Genomic DNA, 17,699 nt, shown 5'->3' with positions numbered 1-17,699 from the left:
AATGTTTATATTCCAAATGACGATGTACTTTGTTTACCCTATAAAAGCTCCAGCACTTCACTCAAAGATAAACGCTGAGCACTGAGAAACTTCTTTGCGAATTGAACTGCGGCGGTGGGTGGGGGGATGGGATACCAGGCTGCTTGCTGCTTATTGACATATTTACAAGACAAAAGATGCTGACAGAGAGGTAAGAATGGATTTAAGGAGGTCCGAATTTACGAGTTTTCTCGTAGGCTCTGGTAATTCTAGTGGTAAGTGCTAGTTCTCTTTGTGAATCTTTGCTGGATGTCAGAGATTACAGTCAGATTACTAAAAAGAAAACCTCCACAAATGACAAAAGAGCAATTACCATATCTTGAAACTGGATACTTTTCAAGTGTCACAAGAATCCTAAATATTTTATCCAAGCAAATCCTACATAAGAGTGGAGGTAAGATACAGAAGTGACAGAGTCCTATGGCATTGCTAAAATGTTTAAATTGTTTGCCTTAACTAGAATATGGACACAGCTCTCAGTCCAACAGTGTGGACGCTACATAACATGCAACTCAGAAACACATATTTCTTGTAATGTCACCCACTAGATATTTCATAATATGCAGTAATTACCTTTCTCATCATCTACAAAAAATTGTAAATATGATTTACATTATAATAAAACTCCTGAAATATCCAGTGCTGGAAGCATAGTTTGGTCTGTTATTGACTAGACATTTTTTGACCAACACTTTCTCTATTACAGAATGTTTGAAGAAGCTCACATTACATTTCACTGTAAGAACCACATGCATCAAATATGGTAGTGTGGGTGTCTCAGTTTGGGGATGTTCTGATGTATTAAAACCTAACTGCTGTCCAAAAAAATTACAAGTTTTCTCTCTGTATCAGAGGAGTTCTTAGGAGAAAAAAGCCAGTGTCACATTATGCAACGTTTTGTCATGGGGTATGTCAGATTTACCAGCTAAAGTCTCTGAACTCATCATTGAACCATATCTGATTACATGACTGAAAATTCCTGGGAAGGTCTACTTTATTGACCAAGTTAACATTTTGCATAACAACTGTTCTTGCCCCTTTTTCTGACAGCCAATAGTGCGCTTCCTGATGGATCCCATGTTCTGTGAAGGAATAGCTGAGGTGAGTTCATCACCAGTCTCTGCTCTTTTCCCCATTTTTCATGATACCTAATTCCAGAGACATTAGACTGACAAGACTCTCTTCTGTTTGTGACATTGCTGTTCTGCTACTGTGCATAGAGTTAACTGCTGCAGCAAACTGAGCCGCAGTCTTGGCGCTTTTTTCTTTTATCCATTCTGTTGAAATATACAAAACCCAACATATAAGAAAGATGAACCTCCCTTCTGATTGTTAGGCTCAAAACATGCAATGCTCCTTATTCCTCACTGCTACATTCTATGCATTGATTTTCCAGATAAGCATTCATTGGTTGTCAGCTCTCTTGCCAACCTGCATCCATAGCAAGCCCACCCAAGAAAACCAAATAGTCTAATAAAGAACAAAAAAAAAAACTGAAGTATTAAAAAAATAACTTTTAGACCAGTATTTGTCAAAATCCACACAAACTCACAGAGTAGTTGTTTAATGACCTGAATCAAGTAGCACAAACTGTAAAGTCTGCATATCTCACTTTCACTGTAAAATTGGACCGGTAGTAAAATGTTGACCTTGGCATCAATACCAGCATTCAGACCTAAGTACTGTACTTTATGGTTATTATATCAGTACAGAAGAAAATATTGTTTAACTTTCCATAACCCTCGCCTACCAAAACCAGGTTGCACACTTGGTGCACTGCATAAATATGTGTTGCGCCAGTTGCACTGCATAAACACATGCATCCCTACTTTACTACAATCTATGGTTTTCCTTTGACTCTTTGAATTATCCAGTGCACCTAAATTTGTTGTTCCCTACAGAGTGAGCAGGGCATTGAAGAGAAGAAGTAGGAGGGCAAGGTGGTTTGTCCATCAAACAGTCTAAAGCACATCAAAAGGGGACATTTAAAAACTGGGCTTTTAAACGAAAACAATCTCAATCCACACTGGAGCTTTCACATTGTTTTCAAAAGGATCCCTGTACATACTGAAAGGCACAAAAACACATATGGCACGGACCTTTACCTACACTGGGCATGCAGGCATTGGCGGCAAACTCTGTACAAGGACTGTATAGTGAAAAATTCATAGCCCTGTGAAAATCATATTTCTGTGTGTTTTACATGCTTTCAAAACTATCAGCACAGGTAGGACTCTGATAGCACATTCACAGCACAGAAAAGGAAAGAAACTCTTTTAGGAGCCATAGCAAATTGCCCTTGTGTCACATTAATGAGGAGATTACAGCTGAAAGCAACAGTCTTCAGTCCATGTTTTTTAAGAAAATGCTTCGCTCGCCCACTCCAGGGTTTGGTTTACTGGATATACAATTTAAAGAGATTGTTATTTTCATGGGAATTGTTACATATGCATTATTTTCACTTTTACTTTAAATCTTTTGTAAAAACAATACTTGTCCTTAATTTCCGGCCCCGGGCATGTTTAAATCTCTTTCTCACAGGATGTATAACGCTGCTTGTGTTGTGAAGGGGGGTGGCTGAACGCACACTAAGGAGAAGCGGTCACATCATCTGCTGGCTTGTTGCTGCTCCTGCTGGCGAGCTGAGTTTTCTGCTTGTCACGCTGCGCGTTGATAATTTAAAAGCCTGTACTACAGCTGTTCTTTTGCCACTTCGCGTCTCTGCTGCTTGTGTTGTGTGGGGGCTGAAGGTATGGGCTGAACGCACGCAAAGAAGAAGCAGTCGGATCATCTGCTGGCTTGCTGCTGCTGGCAACATTCGTTTTATGTTTGTCGTTATTTTTAAGAGCTGGGAGCACATAACATGTGTCTGCAAAAAGCATTCCAACAACTGCTAGGTTAGATATCTATGAGCTTGTTTTAAATGTTGTCTCACTGCATTGTCTTGCGGGACGTCAAATTGTCATCCGAGAAGATTACGTCTCATCTCCCTAGTCTCCCTCACAAGATTTTTTTTTTTTTATAATAAAGAGAAATGTAACAAAAAGTAAGGAGGTTAATTATAAGCAGTCCACAGCAATTTTTCATTGCAAGAATAACACCATAGGCCATGGGATTTATAGTTCCCTAAAACTATAGCGACGGGTAAATAATTTGCATTTTATGTGTGCATACAGCATTCAAACTTTGCAAATCACAATTTAGATGCATACAAGTAAGCTTTACAAGCAGCACCACAGAAAACAACTCTTCAATGCCAGCTATGTTGTAAATGTTTTTTGTCAATCTAGTGCCACAGTCCATTCATCTCACAAGCTCATCTGTCAGTTCCTTTTATTTATCTTGTTCTGATGCACATCTTTTCCATCAGTCTTCTCAGATAGAATGTTAATGGGTCGTGAGACAGGATTTCAGGAATACTTATTGTATTTATTATACTCTCATGCCACAGGAAAGAAATATCTAAGTGATGTGTCAGTGGTGTAGTTTCATACTGCCACAATAAAAAGTAGAATTAAAAGAGGCGGGTATATCACTCTGTACAGAATTCAAACTTGGATGAACTTTTTTTTCTAATTTTACTAGACAATCATGTGAAGATGCATCACAAACACTTGCAACATATAGTTTCTAAACAGTGCTCTAGTGTGTCAAAAGGAGCTGGGAGGGTTTGTCTACACTGCTTTAGAGACCCGAAGAACAAAGAGCTGAGCACAATGTCTTTCAAAACTACCGTTTATTTTCAGTATCAAAATTGCAAAAATGCTGGTACCGTATTGTTTTAAAAATTTGGTTTTTCAAGATATTTTTAGTACCAGTATACCATGCAACTCTGGCAGCTAATAATAATAACACATCATTGTCCTTATAATACATGAGACACATGTTAGTTACCACTTTTTAATTTACTGTGTAGTGCTTCTAAAATATATCTAAAATGAACATGAAATGCTGGCTTGGAAATTACATTACAGCATATTACTTTAGATTACAGATTCACATACCCTTTTTTGAGAGTGTTTTGAATGTTGTGAAAGATGAGCTGCTGCTCTGAAACTGGGATGTACTGATGTGCTGATGTCCTCCTTGCAAGTGGAGGTATGGGGAGTTTTGTGTTCTGATGTATAGAGTTAATTAAAACACAAATTTTTCTCCTAAAACTTTGTGTTTTGGTTGCCTCTAAGGAGCTGTGTGGGAATTGTTAAAGCTTTCTTTCTTTTTATAAGGTGATCTTTGCTGTTTTTCTCCTGCACAGGAGCAGAAGTAGCTAAGGGTTTAAGGAATTGACTGGAAAAGTTTCTTGTAATGTGTATTTACTTGTATTTTTTTTGTAATTTGCATTTCATAAGCTACCATCAGTGAGATTAGGCAGTAGGTTATACCTTAAACCAGCAACTCTGTTAGCTAGTAATTAGCTTAGCAGCAACGAATAGTTAAAAGTAACAGCAATTTCTTAGTAGGAAAAAGGTCAAGGCATATAAAGAATAATAGGATAGAGCAACATATAGCTTTCTAATGGTTAAGCTTTAATGCTAACAGAAATCAAGGAAAAAAACATTCGTAAGTAAGAAAGCATTCATTTTTGGTACGGGTAGGCAGCTGACTTCAAAGCAGTTCAGAGAAGGGATCCTGGTATGTAGTTAGGAGAACAGACAGAGAAAACAAGATAACTTCAATAAAAGACACCAGGCAGTCAAGCAGGAGATTATTAAAGGAATTAACTAACAGTAACAGTTCTTTAATATAATTTTTTAGTTTACCCGTTTAAGTTAAATTATTTACATTTAATAAAAAAGTGGAGCTGTTTTAGTAACCCATAGTCAAATTTTAACAACGTGGTCAGTGAAATGTACGTTCTATTGGATAATGGGCTATGTATGTGCAGGAGATATCAACTAATTCAGCTCATGAAGCACAGGGTTGTGGAACTGGAGGAGGAGTTGCCTGGCCTGTGTTGTAGTAGAAAACTGCTGGCCCAGTTCCAGGTGTTCAATGAAGAGATGGTGTGCATCCCTAAGGTGGCAAGGGAGGAGACTCCAGACCACACAGGGAGAGATAAGAGGGTCAGGTCACAATGTGCAAAGCACACTGTCCACGGGCATCAATCCCAGAACTAAAGTATCAAACTGTTTTCAAGTCTTTGTAGAGCTGGACGATGTTTCTGAAGATTGAGAAGATAAGCAGGCATAAAGAGTTCCAATGGGCCATCTCGAAACCAGTTCCCAGAACGAGAGAGGCCGCGATAGTTAGGGACTCAATCATTAGGGAGACCGAAGCGCAGGTTTGCTCTACAGACAGAGAGTCTAGCATAATGTGTTGCCATCCATGTGCAAAGCTCGGAGACTTTCCTGGAAGGGATGATAGGCTCTTAGCCAGAGCAGGGGTGGACCCAGTTGTCATTGTCCATGTTGGAACAAATGACATACATGAGGGTAGTCTGAGTTCTGCAGTTCAAATTAGGTGACAGGAACTGACAAGGAAGTCTTCTCCTAAGTTCTGACTGTGCCATGTGCCATTCCAAGTAAGACTGAGGCTTAACATGTGGCTCAAATATTGGTGTAGGTTAGGAGTGTACAGGGTTATGAGACACCGGGTCTTTTTTTCGAACACATTGAATCTGTTCCACCACAATGGGTTACATCTGTATCGAAGGGGAACCAATGTGTTGGAGAGGCATATGAGTAGGTTAGTCAAGGATTTTTTTAAGGAATGGGGTATAGACACTTTTGGAAAGGCCAGGTTTAGAACTGTACATTAAGGAACAAACAATGATGTAAAGATAAATATGCATAATAGTAAATTCTAAACTCAAGATTTAAGTGCAAAAGTAAAATATATAACACAAAAAAGCTTAAAGGCAGATGAAATGTAATGTTTTCAAATTTAAAGTATTACAGGTAAGATGTAAAAATGTTAGGTTTGAATATACAATGGATGGTCTGCAAATTAAAAGTCAGTCTTATGAAAAGGATTTAGGTGTCGCAGTTGACTTGCTACCATTAAACTCCAGACAGTGTTCAGAAGCCATTAAGAGGGCTAACAGAATGTTAGATAATATAGCACAATGGGTATAGTACAAGTGAAAGGAGGTTATGCTCAAGTGTTATAATGCACTGGTTAGACCACATTTGGAGTACCATGTACAGTTTTGGTTTTCAGGTTAAAAAAAGAACATAGCAATACTATAAAATGTCCAGAGAAGAGAGACTAGGCTGATTCCAGGGCTACAGGGGTTGAGTTAGTATGAGGAAAGATTAAATGAGCTGAGCCTTTTCACTTTCAAGAAGATACATGATTAAGTGTTTAAAATTTTGAAGGGAAATCTGTATAGTGGACAGATACTATGACTTTAAAATGAGTTCAGCAAGAGCACATGCACCAAGTGGAAACATGTTAAGGGTAAATGTCACACAAACAATAGAGCAATTTTCTTTACACAGAGAACCATACACAAATTAAATAATTCACCAAGTAGCGTAATAGACCATAGGACTTTAGGGACCTACAAAATTATTTTTTTTTTTAAGAATTAAGTGGATAAGACTGACAAATCTTGTCATCTACATTATATTCTCATCTAGACTGCTATAATGTCCATATTGCTTCGATGTTCTCTTAACAAATAAGAAACCCTACCAAACATTTTCACATAACCAAAGTCCTACATCTGTTATCTGAACTCACTTTGCTCAGTTTAGGACCATCAGTCCACTATATAGCGTACTTAATAAAGGCACACACAGGGACAATTTACCAGCAAGCTAATCAGCACAACTATGGAATGATGCAAGAAACTGAAGCACTCATAGAAAACACAAACAGACAAGGAGAGCAGGCATAAACTCAGTACTGATAGGAATAAATTATGTTTTTCACATATATTATTGCTTAATCTGTGCAAAGAAATTTCTTTCTACTTGTGAAATAATTACCCTGTCTTGGTAATACAAATAAATACCGTATACATTCTGCTTCTAATTAGTTTAGGCTTCTATTTCATCCTATACAGCGCAAATTCAAAGAAATGTTACCATTGAACTGATGTAAGGTAAATAAAGTAAGGTTCGTGGCAGTATATTTTGAGTAAACAATCTCTTTTTTTTACCCAAATAAACTTGGTTTAGATTATTGTAGTAGGGAACACCAGGGCTTTATAATACCTAGTGTGATAGTTTAACTTAATGTGAACCCTTGTACCTTTTTGTTAAGAGTGTTCCACCGCATGTTGATCTCTTCAAGATCATGCTCCAGTCCCTGTGTGTCTGAGTTTTTTGCTGCACTTTGTATCAGGCCCTGTCCCACATTATTCAGATGCTGGAGCGGAGGCTGGATTGGATCAACTTGCTCCTTCTGAAAAAGCTAGACATGAAAAATTAAACAGAAATGTTTAGACATAATGCCATATGAAAATAAAGAAAATCATAAAAAACAAGAAATCACCAAAAAAAAAATCATTAAATTACTATATTAACCAGGTACAGTACTCTTAGTATATTGTCAAAAATGGCATTCAACACAGCAATTGAAATTACAGAAAACATCTTCATAGAATAATACAATTAAATATGATTTAAGGTTTAATGACATTATTTTAGTGTTAATCCAATTAGGCACAGTCTTCAAAACAACACTTAAAGTATTTATTTTTCACAATTTCCTGTCTTACAAATGGAAGTATTTGTGTCCTCATTAATAACCTCAAAGACTTTCAAGCCAAAATATGTCCCTCATCCTCTTAGTCCTCAGTTTATTCTCAACTGGTTTTCAACCAGGTCTCTAAATGGTAGTAAAGAATACTGCTATGGTATCAAAAATGTTATTTAATGAAGACAGATCAAAGTCATTTCAGCTGTATTAGAGTAACAGTCCTATCTGGCAGCTTACAGTAGGTAAACAACATTGTAATACCACTGCAGATGCATTGTTAAGGTAAGGTCACTGTACAAACTAACAAGCAAGGCACAATTATAAGAAGCACAACACCAAAAAAATAAAAGAAATGAAGCACAAAAAAGCATGCAATTTAAAGAAACCTTTATAAAGGAAAAGAGTCAGGAATTTCCGTTCCTAGTCCCTAAGTCATGCACAATAAAATAGTGTCATCTAGATCATATAGATTGCCTAGATTTCCTAAAGGGACATTATGTCACCCCCTGCTAACCAGAAGACCTGCCCACTATAATATCTACAGTGCATCTGGAAAGTATTCACAGCGCATCACTTTTTCCACATTTTGTTATGTTATGACCTTATTCCAAAATTAATTAAATTCATTTTTTTCCTCAGAATTCTACACACAACACCCCATAATGACGTGAAAAAAGTTTACTTGAGGTTTTGGCAAATTTATTAAAAATAAAAAACTGAGCAATCACAGGTACATAAGTATTCACAGCCTTTGCCATGAAGCTCAAAATTGAGCTCAGGTGCATCCTGTTTCTCCTGATCATCCTTGAGATGTTTAATTGGAGTCCACCAGTGGTAAATTCAGTTGATTGGACATGATTTGGAAAGGCACACACCTGTCTATATATGGTCCCACAGTTGACAGTTCATGTCAGAGCACAAACCAAGCATGAAGTCAAAGGAATTGTCTGCAGACCTCCGAGACAGGATTGTCTTGAGGCACAAATCTGCAGAAGGTTACAGAAAAATTTCTGCTGCTTTAAAGGTTCCAATGAGCACAGTGGCCTCCATCATCCATAAGTGGAAGAAGTTCGAAACCACCAGGACTCTTCCTAGAGCTGGCCGGCGATCTAAACTGAGCGATCGGGGGAGAAGGGCCTTAGTCAGGGAGGTGACCAAGAACCCGATGGTCACTCTGTCAGAGCTCCAGAGCTCCTCTCTGGCACATGAAGGACTCTCAGACCATAAGAAACTAAATTCTCTGGTCTGATGAGACAAAGATTGAACTCTTTGGTGTGAATGCCAGGCGTCACGTTTGGAGGAAACCAGGCACAGCTCATCACCAGGCCAATACCATCCCTACAGTGAAGCATGGTGGTGGCAGCATCATGCTGTGGGGATGTTTTTCAGTGTCAGGAACTGGGAGACTAGTCAGGAAAAAGGGAAATATGACTGCAGCAATGTACAGAGCCATTCTGGATGAAAACCTGCTCCAGAGCGCTCTTGACCTCAGACTGGGGCAACGGTTCATCTTTCAGCAGGACAACGACCCTAAGCACACAGCCAAGATATCAAAGGAGTGGCTTCAGGACAAATTTGAGAATGTCCTTGAGTGACCCAGCCAGAGCCCAGACTTGAATCCGATTGAACATCGCTGGAGAGATCTTATAATGGCTGTACACCGATGCTTCCCATCCAACCTGATGGAGCTTGAGAGGTGCTGCAAAGAGGAATGGGCGAAACTGGCCAAGGATAGGTGTGCCAAGCTTGTGGCATCATATTCAACAAGACTTGAGGCTGTAATTGCTGCCAAAGGTGCATCGACAAAGTATTGAGCAAAGGCTGTGAATATTTATGTACATGTGATTTCTCAGTTTTTTTTATTTTTATTAAACTTACAAAAACCTCAAGTAAACTTTTTTCATGTTGTCATTATGGGGTGTTGTGTGTAGAATTCTGAGGAAAAAAATAAATTTAATCAATTTTGGAATAAGGCTGTAACATAACAAAATGTGGAAAAAGTAATGCGCTGTGAATACTTTCCGGAGGCACTGTATATAAATAAGACAAACAGCAAGACAGGGTCCCAGTTTGAATCCAGACCTGAGTGCTTTGGGAACAGACTATTCATCTACCTTCAAGGACCACCACAGTGATTCCAATTATACATGTGCACAATGGCATTCTACACATAAACAGAGACACACATTTAAGGTTATTGTAATTTTAGTAAACCAAGCTCCAATTTTTCTGTAAGCTAGTGTGAAAGGGAACACAGTGTTAATTATGATTCATAACTGGCATTGACAATATCATTGTTCCTGTAATGCTTACTAGTTAGTACAAATTAGAGAGAAAAATCTCCAAAAATGAATATGCAAGTATAGAAATGTGAAACCATACTTGACAGTTTAAATTAGCTAAAATGGGGAAATCACATGTGATTTGATTTATGGTATTTCCAACTACACCACATGCCACTTTTGAATACAGGCTGAAGTGTAGTAATCCGGAAAAATAAATAAATAAATAAAATAAATAAATTACAGAGGTTATTCCTTTTCACACTACTTCATTAAAAACAGTGGGCAATATAATTAGTAACAGTAGCAAAATACAGCTATCAAACAGTAAGATCACATGATACACTTTGCTGCACTTTGATAGTCTGTCTACATCTACAAATGTTTGCTATAGTCTGGTTGATTGATACTTCGTTGTCTAGGAGTTTAGAAAAGAAAAAAATTAGTAAAGAGACCCTAAAATACACACTGTCACACAAGTGAACATGGGAGACAGTTTACAGGCTTAAATAAATTTGTGTCTCTGCCATACTGGGGGGCTTGGCGCTGTTCTCTAACATTTTCCCCTCTTTTCCTCTGCAGACCATCATAAGAATCCGCCACTTACACACATCACTTTCACTTCCAGTCCCACAGAACCCTTCTCTTCCTGCCTGTCAAATATATAATGGGCATTTTCCGGTTATTTCTCATTTCAGGTGGACTCAAGTCTGTAAAGACATATTGCTACTTTGTTTTGCTCAAGTTTGCCAAGTATACGGTGTGAAACCCCAACTTCTTATGATTGTTGTCTCTTTCTATTTTATAGCACATAAAATAAATGGAAATTGTGACTATAAGTACAGTACAATATAAAACATCTGGCCAATCTGTCCTGAAATACAAAACACTTGCATATAGTCTCTTGCCACGGCCATCTTACTGAATGTTAATGGCATGTTTGTTAGAACTCTGAAACATCTTAATAAAGTAGGAACAAATTGACATTTTATGAACTTACTAGCAAAATACCCGCGCTTCGCAGCGGAGAAGTAGTGTGTTAAAGAAGCAATGAAAAAGAAAAGGAAACATTTTGAAAATAACGTAACATGATTGTCAATGTAATTGTTTTGTCACTGTTGTGAGTGATGAGTGTTGTTGTCATATATATATATATATATATATATATATATATATATATATATATTTACACACACACACAAACATATATATATATATATACATATCTATACATATACACATATATACATACATATATATATATATATCTACATATATACACATACATATACACACACACAAATACATACACACACACATATAAACATATATATATACATATACATACATATCTACATATATATACACACACAGCTATTTCGTATCAGTGCAATACGCTGCTTGTTAAAACGGATGACTCCCGCTCTTACGTGCAAGTCTGCGTGGATATTATGAACTATCGTATTTGTTCAAGTTCTATTTAAATTTTAAATAGAAGGAATTTTTATTTAGTCGACAGAAATATCTTTGGTAGGAATGGTAAAACAGACAGGAATATTATTCCTGAATAAATCAACTCAAACCTTAAACAACTTATAATATTTTGCTCTCCATAAAAATATATCCTGTCTAAATTATACAAGTTAGAAATAAAGTAAACGTTAAAAGAACAAACATTCACATTTCTTTACTCTTATGTAATTTTATATAAAAAATAAACTTAGATTTTAAATATCCCAAAAGATTTTGCTCTCCATAAAAATATATCCTGTCAAAATTATACAAATTCAAATATGAACATGCTGCATAACAAAACCTGGAAATATAAATAAAATGTGTTCCTTTCAGCAATAACAAATCAAATCATTCAGTTGTCTTTGCTCATATGTCATTTTAGAGCTGGACGCCTGGCATCTTTTTTTGGCCACAAGTTCGTTTCTGTTTGGTGTGAGGTTCTGTGTTGTGGAGATTCTCAGGATGGACTGCAGGTGCTCATCAGTGAGGCGACTCCTGTGTGCTGTTTTGTTAGTCTTTATCACTGAGAAGAGCTTCTCACACAGATATGTGCTACCAAACATGCACAAGGTTGAGCCGCATGTAGACGGACTTTTTGTTCTTCAAAGTCACCAAAGCGCCGTGCAAACTCAGTGCGCTCAGTTTATCAGCAAAGTGCGATTTGGGAACACCGTAGTGACGACTTGGTTTAACATTACTTGGCAACAGGGAAAGTGGGGCAAGTGGTTGTGTCTCCCATAAAAGCAGCCTCAATTGAAATCACTTTGTGATTGTGCACAGGTAAAAACGTCCGCTGAAGTGTCAGATTCTTATTTAATTCTTCTGCTTTCTGTATCTTCTGCATTGCATTCAGGTCTTTCAGGTTACCCTGATGTTTTGTTTTATAGTGCCGTCTTAGATTAAATTCTGTAATTACAGCCACATTAGCTCCACAAATGAGACACACGGGTTCAGTAAACATATACTCAGCCTCCCATCGGTTTTTAAAGGCTCTATTTTCAGAATCAACTTTTCTCTTCAGCATCGTGTGAGCTAGCTTCGCAATAACTTGCAGCATCATAAGGTAGACTTGATTAACGCGGTAAGTGTTCGGCAAGGCAGCTGAAGCGCTGCATTATGGGATCTGTAGTTTATTGTGTTACCAGCTCTTCATATACCCGGGCTTTAATAACAATAATACAGTATATAAAATGATCTCGGGCGGATATAATTACACGCCGGGCGGATGTGGCCCGACCCTTGAGTTTGACACATATGGACTAAATAGAACTTGAAAAGATATATTTTTTCAAATGTGATCGCGCAATTCAGATAGAGTTGACGCGCACTACAGCCTCAATAAGTCATCCTCCCCTCGCTCTTACTTTTTTACCGTTCATCTAATGAATACACTGAGTATGGCTTTACCAAAACAATCATTGATGGCGAATAAAGTATCCATTATTCGAGTATGTAGATCGGTATATATATATACATATATATATATACCCGCGTATCGCAGCGGAGAAGTAGTGTGTTAAAAAAGCTAGAAAAAGAAAAGGGAACATTTTAAAAATAACGTAACATGACTGTCAATATACAGTATTTGTTTTGTGAGTGTTACTGAGTGTTGCTGTCATCAAGGATTTGATTATCATTATTTCTTTCAATCAGGTTCGTATTTGTAGGATGTGTTGTGTTCAAGTTACATTCCGTGTTTGTCAATCGTTGTAAAGATGACAGGTTTCATTCATCGATTCGTTTCTTACTGCATCAATAAACAGCTCGTCTTCTTCTTTATCTGAGACCTGACACACTGCATGCACGGGTTTTTTTACACTGTCTTCCTTTAGCGGGACATTGACTTTTTCTATGGCGTTATTTCAGTGCCACTATTCTGAGCGCACGTAAAAAAATATTGCAAGTGCAAGTGTTGCATTTTGAGGAGAAATTTATTTTGAGCATACAAAAACTGAATTTGAGTGAACAAAATTCATTGCTGCGTGCAAAAAATGTATTTCAGTGTTTGCACTTATCCATATACACACACACAATAGCACCCCTCTCGCTCAGTTTTTAATTTGCGCTTGCTGCAATGTGTTGCTTGCGCCACAACATTCTCTGCTGCAAGCACTCAACTCTCTGTACACCGTTATAAGTGTGCCACAAAACCAACCAATCACAGACTTGGTTTCAAAAATTCTGATTGGCTCTTACGGTCTCCAATCAGCTCGCTAGCTGCTGCATTCCGGAAACAGTCCGAAATGTAGCTAAATCCAGCTAAACTCAATTAAACCCCAATTTGCGGATAATATCTTTAATTATTTTATTTTAAAATATATTATTTGTTAAGACTATCGTTGGTGTAGTATAATGTAGTTGCATTATACAACCATGCCAACTGACTGTTTCCGGAATGCAGCAGCTAGCGAGCTGATTGGAGACCGTAAGAGCCAATCAGAATTTTTGAAACCAAGTCTGTGATTGGTTGGTTTTGTGGCACACTTATAACGGTGTACAGAGAGTTGAGCGCTCGCAGCAGAGAATGTTGTGAGCGCAGCAACACATTGCGAGCAAGCGCAAATGAAAAACTGAGCGAGAGGGGTGCTATTGTGTGTGTGTATATGGATAAGCGCAAACACTGAAATACATTTTTGCACGCAGCAATGAATTTTGTTCACTCAAATTCAGCTTTTGTACGCTCAAAATAAATTTCTCTTCAAAATGCAACTTGCAATCTTTTTTAACGTGCGCTCAATATTTTTTTACGTGTGCTCAGAATAGTGGCACTGAAATAACGCCATATTTTTCCAACGTGTGCTTTGTTTCCGCAGTAGTTGGATTTATGAATATGCTTGTATGTATGAGACGGTTCATATTTTTTGCCGCCTTATTAATTGTGTAATTCGGTTTTTGTTCAGCGCTCTTTGGAACTGTTGGTTTTTATCTGTGCACTGCGTCAGTTCACGTGAGCCACTCAGTGTACATGCATCGAAGGTTCCCAGCTGTGCTGGTGCCATCTCGTGCTATGTCCATGGTTGTATTTAATGTTACCTTAGTCCTGGCACTTAAAACTTTCTCTCGCAGTTTCGCTGAGTTTGTGTCAAACACCACCCTGACCATCTCATCTTCCTCTCCATAAGCACAGTCCTTCACCCGTGAATATTTACCCGTGGCAGTTTGCTATTGGATTGCCGCTGACGGACGGCCTTATATGGGCAGGCACTAAATTACAAACGCCAGCGGCAGCCTGTCTATGAACTTAATTTAAAGTGTAGGTTTACATCGTGCTTTGTTTCCGAAGTAGCAGAACTCATGAATATGGTTGTATATGTCACTCGTCGCTTCTTATTGTTTCGCTGCCTTCTCAATTATATAATGCATGTTTTCTTCAGAGCTTTTTTGAGGTCTTCCTGGTTTTCTATGTACTGCGTGATTACGTGGGAGGCGTGATGATGTCACACGAAACTCCGCCCCCACGGCGTTGAAGCTCATCTCCATTACAGTAAATGGAGAAAACTGCTTCCAGTTATGACCATTACGTGTAGAATTTCGATATAAAACCTGCCCAACTTTTGTAAGGAAGCTGTAAGGAATGAACCTGCCAAATTTCAGCCTTCCACCCACACGGGAAGCTGGAGAATTAGTGATGAGTCAGTGAGTGAGTGAGTGAGTGAATGAGTGAGTGACGGCTTTGCCTTTTATTAGTATAGATGTACTGACAGTAAACTGGGAATAACCTAATTGCACATTTTTCTGGATAACTTAGATGAAGACTACATGACAGCATGTCTTTGATTTGCTTTGATTTCAAGAGGTGATCTTATGGTTTAGAAGGAAGGTGGCCACTGCCCTAAGGCATAGGCCTATTAAAGCAATTACTTTAAAGACATACATGGAGTCTAAATACACTATTGATGTTTTTATCTAACCCATATTTTAGCATTTGTTTATGACGGTGACTCATTTATTAGCGACTCTAAACTGACCAATTGTAAGCATAGTTTAGGTGTCTCTGGTGATGTTCTATCTAGAACCTGGTTTTGGTCTTATTTACCATCAGAACTGCCATGCACTTGTTCAGTACTAAAACTGCTCAGGCTACGCCAGGTGGCATCTGAATACTTTTGTTCTCAATAATGGCTTTGTTAGGTTGGCCTCCTGCTAACTTATCCTTACCAACATAATCCCCACTATCCACCAAAAAATCACAGACAATTTAATATAGCTTGAGTTAATGTAAAAGTAAACAATTTCTTGGCACACAGCATAAAAAATATTTACACTTAAATGTTATCCTAAGTTTTCATTTAAAAAAAAAAAAAAAAAGTTGTGGTCCACTGCTGCTGCTTTGGAATTGCTTCAAAGTTGCTTCTCTATTTTAAAACAACATACTTCATTGAGCTTAAAACATGAAATAACATACATTTTTTTGTAGACATGATTTGAAAATTTACAACATACGCACATACTGTATATCTATGAATATGCAGACATTTGTAAATGAAAAGCACATACGCTAATTACAAAATGGCAGTCATTTTCCTGACTTTATTACAGTGACACTTTACAGTATTCTTTTGTTTTAATTGCATTTATATATTTTCCCATGGGCAATGCTCCATTCAACCGGGGCTAAAAAACCGAAAAGGACCCCAAAAATGCTGGCACATTTGGGGCTTTCCATTGCATTTGGGTCAGCATAAAACTACGTCAGTATTTCAGCTTAAAAAGCAGAACAACAATATTCAATCTGCAAGAAACATATAGTAACAAATTAAGTAAAAATAAATATTTTTCTATATAAATAATTTACCAAAATTCCAGAATTATTTACATATTTCACAGAATGTGTAGGTACACTGCAAGCAGTATGATAGGTTGAGCAGCTTGTGCAACAAAAACTGTGGTACTTTATTCACTTTGTTTTGTTGTGTGCACTGGCACTGTTTCTACACTTTAACATCATCTTAATCATGTCTTCTGTTGCTTTTCAGTGTGATGGCAGATTCAGTCTCATTTTACTTACAGTTCAGTCTGGAGCAGTCTTGTCTTTTAGGCAAGCAGCATATTTGCCATAGAAAGTAATATGAAAATATTGTCAATAGTGACATTTCTTCCATTGCCTGAGAATAGCTTGATTAGTCCCATAACTACAATCACAAGAATGCCTTTTCTTAGTACAGGTAGTTGTCGACTTACAACCTATGCGTCTTAAGACCATTTGACTTACAACCACTACTGCGTCTCATGGGAAAATAACAGTTTTCGCCACACCAGCTCTGTATGCCATGACTCATTTATTTCGATTTCAGTTTATTACCTGCAGCAGTTTTGACTATGTTTAGCTACATTTGTCTTAAAATTACAGGAAAAAAGGCAATTTATCTTGACACAAAAATGAAGGTGATCGAGCAGTACAAGGGAAGAAAGAAAGTGAATGTATGCAACTTTAAGTTATCCCATTGTAACCGGTGTTTGCCGCACGTGCTGTACTGCTGCATTTTTACTTTGAATCCAGTTAACCTCTGAAGCTTCTGCGTTGTAACTCTTTATGTGTCACTTTGTCTGAACCGCAATGAAGGGATGATAAAACCATACTGAAATCCTTTATCTGTTAATGTTTATTAAGAGGTTGAAATGAAAAACCAGAAAACATGAGTACTTAAACTCTGCCAGTACAATCCTCCTCTCACAATTAGCACAATGAACACTGGGAGAGGCTCACACTGATGATGCAACATAATACAGACAAAGAAAGGATTTATGAAGCTGTTAAAGGTTTGGCACCCATGCAAGCAACAGTAATAATGAAACAAAATAATAAAAAAATAAAAAAATAATTTACAAAAAAAAAGATAGAAAATCTACACAATGTGCCAAGAATGATGATAAAAAAGATATAAAACAAACAATATGACTTAAGGGACAAACGTGGCTGTAAGTCGATGACTACCTGTAATCAAGTGTGATCTTCCCCAAATAGGAAACAACATTTAGTATATTTTTTGTTGTTTCAATCAGCAGCTATCTAAAATGTGATCTCAGACTTATTGGGTTTGCTTTATTTTCACTACATGAAAGAACATCAACATTTCACCGGTAACAGGTGCTCATCAATGTTTCTGTTCCAACTTATAATGCATGGTGTAGTTTTGAACAAACTATGCAAAATGTCTTATTTAGTGGTAAAGATGTTAGTACTGTATAAGAAGACACTGCAGACTTGACAATGTA

General features: G+C 37.5%; 1 protein-coding gene across 4 annotated transcripts in view; it reads right to left on the bottom strand.

Annotated features, from left to right (window-relative positions):
- macf1a (microtubule actin crosslinking factor 1a) overlaps positions 1-17,699 on the bottom strand; it is an 826,555-nt gene that overhangs the window by 165,178 nt on the left and 643,678 nt on the right. For all 4 annotated transcript variants that reach the window (XM_039739817.1, XM_039739818.1, XM_039739819.1 and 1 more), the window contains one exon: positions 7,237-7,398. In XM_039739817.1, the coding sequence (XP_039595751.1) occupies positions 7,237-7,398 (162 nt within the window). The remainder of the gene's footprint in view (positions 1-7,236; positions 7,399-17,699) is intronic.

This window comes from Polypterus senegalus, chromosome 17 (genome assembly GCF_016835505.1).
Source record: "Polypterus senegalus isolate Bchr_013 chromosome 17, ASM1683550v1, whole genome shotgun sequence".
Lineage (NCBI taxonomy): Eukaryota > Metazoa > Chordata > Cladistia > Polypteriformes > Polypteridae > Polypterus > Polypterus senegalus.
This window is presented reverse-complemented; position numbering and strand designations above follow the sequence as displayed.